Below are 7477 nucleotides of genomic sequence, written 5' to 3' on the forward strand. Positions count from 1 at the left end.
TACAGCATTTATAATTAATCACTAGGGACAGATCGATGTACGCTTTTTAAAACTACTTTTTCAAAAATAATATTTTAAACTTCTTAAGAAAAGCATTATAAAAGGCTCGCAAATCGTTCTGTCCCGATGGAAGGGAGCGATTTTTGTCGCTATAGAGTTTATTTCAAATCAAGTTGTAACGATTTCATTCTGCATTGGATTGATGTGCATATTGCTGATAGGTTTTGCCGACTGCTATACTGCCCATAAATGCATGTCAGTCCCATGTTTGCTGGATTTCCTATTCACATGGGACAATTATGCGTTTATGGGCAGTACAAGACTGACTAAAGGATAATTTGAAAATATTGCGTTGAATATCATAACGGCGTATCTGAATGGCGATTACTTCCTTCGATTTTGGATGAAGGTAAAAAGAGGTCTCGTCCCCATTGAACACTCTAGCAGGGTCGTCCAATACTTCTCGCAATCCGTTCTTCGTGAGCCAGTCATCAATCATCTGGAACCAACCGCGAATATCCTTCTCACTCACGCGGCCACCTGCTGATGATATTGCCTCTGGTGTGCGGTAAGAGAATCCCGGGTTGCGTCGCATAAAACCAAGCATCCATTTGCGTCCTGCAAAAGATCGATATTTGTGAATGATGGGGATGTCTTAGACATTCTATAGGATGCTTACCTGGTCGGTTATTGCGAAATGGTGTACGTCGTTGAGGATCCGATGACAAATATTCAGATATTTTAAACAGCAAAGCTTTCCGTGAAACCGGGAAACCACGATCCTGCATTCCTTTTAGCCATTCGACGATTCTCTGCTCCTCTGGTTTTGTCAACACGGATTGTGGACCTGGCTTGTATTTCTTCTGCCAACGTCCACTCATCCGGTACCGGATCGTGGACATCGGAACTCCGAACTCTTTGCATCCTGCGTACATCGTTTTCCCGGAAGCGATGGCCTGGAGACACTTGCTTATCATTTCTTCGGAGTAATGTTTACGTGGAATTTGTTTCTGTCGGGATGCCATTCTGGAAGCAGAACCAAGCTGAATTCAGTTTCAATTGATTTATTGATAGTATTTCATTCATACCTGATGATTATTACAGAAATAGGAGCTTTATATTCTTGAATTACTTCAGGAAACAAATTCGTTTTCACTGAGAACAGATGTAAACATTCCACTATGACCAAAAATGACAATGATGAACGGTGCAAATTTCACATTTTGCGACAATGGGTCTCTCGATGTGAAGTGGTACCAATTATGGCAGTAGGCAAAAAATATAGTTTTTCGAGTAAAACTTGTTATTTTCATCATTCGAAAGCATAACACAAACAGTAATGATCGCACTTGCGATATTTTCATTACGAAAATTTGTTTCGTGTTCAAAAAAACTTCTAATTATGAATGCGAATTTTTTAACAAATCGCTAAGAAAGATTCGTTAGTATGATACTGCTCATAAAAATTGCTCTTTTTTATGGTTTTGTAATAATTAGTACAACAATAGCGATGCACATACGTGTAAATATGTTGATATTGATTCCCCAATCAATTTATTTATATTAATAATGTATTTTTTGTGTGTTAGAGGGAAAATAGGCCGTCATATTGCCATAATTGGTGCTATTGCTATAATTGGAACTTCTACCCTACAATAGTTTTTAAGTAGTTTCAATATTAGTAGTAAATTTATTGTGTGACTAAGATTGACTAAGAAAACCTTATACTCTGTGCTAAAGCGCTGTGTCTGGTTGTACCCTTAAGGTACTTCCAGAATTTTCTTCTATATTATCCGAGACGAACCAGCCACGGGCTGAAAGTCTCGTAAATAAAGCTAATAATAATAATAATAATAATATGTTGATATTCTTCAATATCCTATTGAAGGCAGAGCTTCAAAACTGTAAAGGAAGTTTCCCCAATCTCTGCTACAGTGTAGCAGAAGTAATTCATCGTAAACTTGGTGAACGAAAATCTCATTGACAATGTGAATAGGGATAGAATGGAGTGTCCAAATTGAGCTCTACCCTATTTCTGTTATTCAGTGTTTTTTTTTCCTACTCTGCATAAAAACTGTGTTGAATGACATATTTCCCATCTGTTGTGATGAGTAGGTATATCACTCGTTTGCAAAAACTCCTCTTTAAAATGTTAATAATTGCACGTTTGCAAGCCGAAAACAATCAACAATCTCCATTATTGTAAGTAGGATTTCAATTGCACGTTCCCGCCACAGAGAAGCTCCGTTCATAAGTAAACCCTTGCGGTTACGGTTGCGCGCCATCAGGAAAAAGTTCCACTGAACTACATTTCTTCTGTTTAGCATTGAAAGCAAAACGGTGTCGCCACCATATGCTACACAACCCGAAAGTGGCGTTTTGTTGTTATTCCACGCCTGTGGACTACCGGCCTTACTGGTTTCTCTCCGCGTACTGTCGCTTTCTTCTGGCTACCGTTTGCCGTGCGAATCTGTGCAACCGAGCATAGCATCGTGCCGTGTAACAAAATGTTTCCCAATGTGTAGCTCAGTTACGAAGTGATAGTAAAACTATTTCAGATCGCCATCTATTACTCTAATCTGCGCTCCGGCCGTACTGGATCGAGAGAACTTTTTTCAATTGTTTTGGCATTTAACCCGTGTTCGGAGGCATGAATCCTCCAAGTTGGTGTGACGCTGGATCGCAGTTTGCAATGGTTCACGATTGTAGACGGTTTTATTACCAATGAGAAATACACTCAAACCTCCATATAAGTGAATTCGTGATGATCCTAGATATATTTTCATCACTATATTTTTTTTACTAGCGTCACCGTGCCGAAGAATTCTCAATCAACTGCTAGCTTTTAATAAGCGGAACAACTTTGTCGAAGACACCAACCTTCAAGCCTATCAGAATTTCGAGATATAGGAGATTGAGAAACATTATCTACTAGAGCCACTTATCGGATGAATTTCGAATCAAGTTCGTCACCATCAGATAGCCCTTGTTGTACTGAACAACTTTGTCGAAGACACCAAAGTTCTAGATCAGTGATTCCCAAAGTAGGTGATTTTTAGGTCCAAGTGGGCGAAAAATTGTCATATTGGATTTGGGGGGGGGGGGGGGTGTTGGGGCGCAAATAACTCGAAAGGGGGCGATAATGGAGAAATGTAATTAATGATAACTCATTTTAATTAAAAACAGTAACCCTACAACCTAGTTTCTGATTACCTCTTATGGAGTTATGTTTTGATTCTGCATTTTATTTCATGACGTTCTATTTTATTTTACTTAGTTCCATGAGCTGAATGACGATTCAACCAATTTTAATTCGAACGATGTGCAGATTAGCGGGGTGAATGAAAATATCAATATTAGTAGGAGAACTTTAGAATTGGGCAGTTAATATTTCTACTGTAGGCATCCGGTTTTGACGGACGCATTCTAACAATAAATACTCATTTTGATGTTTTGATTTGGCGCATTCTAACCAGTTATGGACACAGGCCTTAATTTACCCAATAATTTTTATTTCGACAACTGTTATGCATGGAAAATGTGAAAGACGTCACAATAATGCATTCTTGATGAAAAAGCAATCCAGAACATCTTGAAAAAGGCCAATAAAAGAATGGACTCGGAAAAATGGGACACATAAAAATGATCACCAAAAATTTATTTAAAATCGGATGCTCCTCAATTTTTTAGGGAATAAATAACAATATATTAGCTATATTTTGGCACAATTTATTTATTGATTTTCCTCCCCCAAGCAAAATGCTCGTACATTTTTCTGCTACAACAAGGCTCATGAGATCTTGGGCGAGGCTTTGCCCACATTTCTTACACAATTTCACCTAGTTTTTCTTCAAAGCTTCATCGGTTTCAAATGTTTTTCCGCTTTTCTTCAACTTCTTCATTATAGCCCAAAACTTTTCGATCGGACGAAGTTCAAGTGTATTTTTGGCGAGTTCGTCTCCTTCGGGATCACATTAACGCCCTTCGCTTCGTACCAAACCATTGCAGGCTTGGCGTAAAGGTACGAAGCGAGATCCAGCCGGAACAGCGTGGGACCACGGTGAGAGCAGAAAAAGGGCAGAAAGCGCTTCTGCTAACATTCCTCTCGATAAAATTGCCCGTTTATGGTGCTGGTTGTAACGAACGGTTTGCTGTACCATCCGCACTCACAGATCGCCTGTCATAACCAACAGGTAGGGTAAATCGCCAAATGTTGAACGGTTAAGATAGACGTTTTTATGCTATTTGATTTTAATGGAAATTCTGATAGAAAGGTTGCTAAAAAAAGCATTCAATACTGTACGCGATTGTTTAACATTATTCCTCTTGCATTTTTTGGCATTTTAATGTCCATTTTGAAATAAAAAAATATATATTTAGAAAGATAGTTCTATACCCAATTGTTGAACGCATACATAACCCATCTTATCCAAATGTTGAACGATTGTTGCCAAATGTTGACCGCTTTACTCCCGCATTCATTCAACTTGCAAGTTCGCGCTCCTCGTCGGTTGTGAGGACAGGGTAAGGTCCGCGAAGCACTTTCCCTGACTACTCTGGGCTGAGACGGAAGTGAATCGTCCCCTTCGGCACTCCATATACTTTAGCGGCTTCTCCTAATGTACATTACCTTCGACATTACAGCATCAATCGCGAAATTGAGGTTATACTCCGGATAAATCGGCAGCCGATGCATGATTTCAATCATGTTGTAAACAAACAAACGGTGATGGCATTGATGCCATAGTGAAGATAGCGAAATTCGAAAAAGATTCAGGATATAGCCAGGAATGCAATTAATTATACTTTACTGAAATGCGTTTTTCATCATTGAAACAGACACCACTATAGGATTTTTTATAATAATTATTCAACAGATACTTAAAGCAATAAACAATACTATATTGTGTAATGCAACATTCCATTTGAATATAGGTGTTTGCTACGAAAATTAAAAATCTGGCAATACTGTTGATGAAACCAAGACGGTCATGTTAAGCTAGTGTTCAACAAATGGAAAATGTACGTGAAACAAAAGTGCAATTGAAACATTTTCATATGTATGTAATTAATAGGTACGAGTAAATTGTACGGATGTTTAGAAAATAACTAAAGTAAACTTTTACTGATATCGTGAATAGGTGCTTAACCCAATAAACGTAGTATGTTTTACTACACAGCTTATTTCATAGCAGCCCCAGCTTAAGTTTTTTTCTAAGAGAATTGCAATTTTCGTTTCACCTACCGATAAAAAAATTCAATGAATATTTCGTTTAATAAATTAATGTGCTAATTAAATTTATTGTGTCCAATAGTACAGCTAACTTACAAAATAATATGTATAATTTATTGAAACTGTTTGAAAATGGTTCAATTTCCTGTTTTAACATGGTTTTTACAGATCGTTCAACATTTGGGTACCGTTCAACAATTAGCGAATTACCCTACTTCTTCGCGAATTTGTCAATCTTTCTCTTCCGGAACTTTTCTGGAACCTCCATGTGGGATGTACCGACAAAAAACTCGAGGCCGGGGACTTGTTTGATACCCGCCTTGATGTATGTTTCGTCGTCCGTGACGAGACAGCCTGGCTTGACCAACCACTCATGGTCTGTTTGACGAATCACTTCGAAGAATTGACCTTTTTGGCCACGTCTCGGGTGGAAAGGTTCAGGTTGTTCTCAAAGTACTGCCTTATCTTCCAAGCCTTCTCTGGGAATTCCGCATTTGGCTGCTTCCGTCGCGCCGCTCGATGGGCTTCGTCTCCTGGAACATTTTCACAACGCGGGACTCGGTGGAATGGTGGATTTAAAGCCTTTTGCCGATCCATCTGTGTGACTGATCAGGATTATCGATCATCGCGCCGAAGATTTGTTAGCGTAGCTCTTCTTGTTTCGAATGCATCTTGAAAACTGCTTGACAGATCGCGATAAACATATAAACTTAAACATAACACTATAAACTAGTATTACCCAACGTTTCATTATTTTTTACCCACGCGATAGAAAGTAACACCCAAAACAAAGTGTCGCATTTTTTTTCGAGTCTAATCTTTACCTACCGAGACAATCAGAATGTACGTATAGTGAAATCTTCTTTTACGTTATGCGATGCATATATTTGCAAAGTTTCACGTTTAAAACGTCGTGAAAAGGCCTTATACGTACAAAAGCGAAGGCGATATACTATATGATGAAAAATAGCATGCAATGCGAGAGTGTCGATTCTATTGCGAACTAATCTGGACTCTTATGCGACTTAATATATGATAACAAAATTTATTTGACAGCTGCTACGGATTGATCCGATTTACTTTGTACGAGTATGCGGAACGAAATGAAATGTACATGTGAACTCATAAAACAGCGTCTTATGCGAGGAAACTCATCGATCAAAAAACGACTTTGTTCGTAAACTGTTATGCGACTTCTGGTTATCTGGGTACCAGAGTTCACTGTTTACATTTGTAGATCTGAAGGCCGTTTTCCCACAGAATTCGTGTCTGATCTAGAAAACCACCGCAAATTATACGTACAGCTTAACGCAAGCTTTGTCAAACAAATCTTATTTTAAGTCTATATCAATTAACAAAGTTTAGGGGACGGACCTGGTGTAGTGGTAAGAACACACGCCTCTCACGCCGAGGACCTGGGTTCGAATCCCATCCCGAGATAGTCACTAAAAATTTCAGTGACGACTTCCTTTGGAAGGGAAGTAAAGCCGTTGGTCCCGATATGAACTAGCCCAGGGAATTCCAGTTCGTAAATGGAGATTTTTGATTAATATTTGCAGCACATCAGTAGGGGAAGAGCACCAAATTTCTACCCATCTCTAATAGGGTCCTAAAGCCCTGTCCCAATTTTGGTAGCAAACGCTTAAGTTTAGGCCAAAAACACATGTTTACTCAATTTCTAAATGATTTTTGTTGGTTCATGTCAATAAAACATTTTTTATGGTTTTTGAGAATTTGTCCGCCCCTTGGTTTAAACTCAAATTTTGGGTGTATTTTGTTCTCCGTGTCCCTTCCAAAATGTCAGATAGGAACAACCTCAGTGTTAAAACTAAAAGCCCTTTGGTATTTTTGTCGACAAAGTGAACCTCAAACATGATCAAAAGTGTCAAAATTCATATTTGGAACAATTTTTAAATTTAAATTTTAAATATGTAATAGCCGTTATTTGAGCTGGAATAAATGCTTGAGTAGTTGCAAGAACATGGTCTTTCGTATTATTGAATAAAAACAAGAATTTATCAAACATTTTAGGACCCAATTTTCGACCCATTCATACGATTTTGGTCCACTTATACATGTGGGGCTTGTTGTTAGAGAAAGTGACTTCTGAATGGACGTGCCTCTCCAGCCATTCTGAAATGGGTCACTGTATCTGCAATAGAGCTATTACCTTCTAATTCCCGGACTAAAGCTTTTTGAAAAAATGTAAGATCAATGCAGTTTTGCTGAAAACGTTTTTCCATA

General features: G+C 38.4%; 1 protein-coding gene across 1 annotated transcript; it reads right to left on the reverse strand.

Moving 5' to 3' along the window:
- Nucleotides 1–305: 305 nt before the first annotated feature.
- LOC110678102 lies at nt 306–977 on the reverse strand. The gene is made up of 3 exons (XM_021850695.1): nt 680–977; nt 389–618; nt 306–326 (listed from the first exon to the last, which is right to left on the reverse strand). The coding sequence occupies exons 1-3, from the start codon at nt 975–977 to the stop codon at nt 306–308; spliced, it is 549 nt and encodes a 182-aa protein (XP_021706387.1).
- Nucleotides 978–7477: the final 6500 nt, after the last annotated feature.

Source organism: Aedes aegypti, chromosome 3 (assembly GCF_002204515.2).
Source record: "Aedes aegypti strain LVP_AGWG chromosome 3, AaegL5.0 Primary Assembly, whole genome shotgun sequence".
In the NCBI taxonomy this organism is placed as follows: domain Eukaryota; kingdom Metazoa; phylum Arthropoda; class Insecta; order Diptera; family Culicidae; genus Aedes; species Aedes aegypti.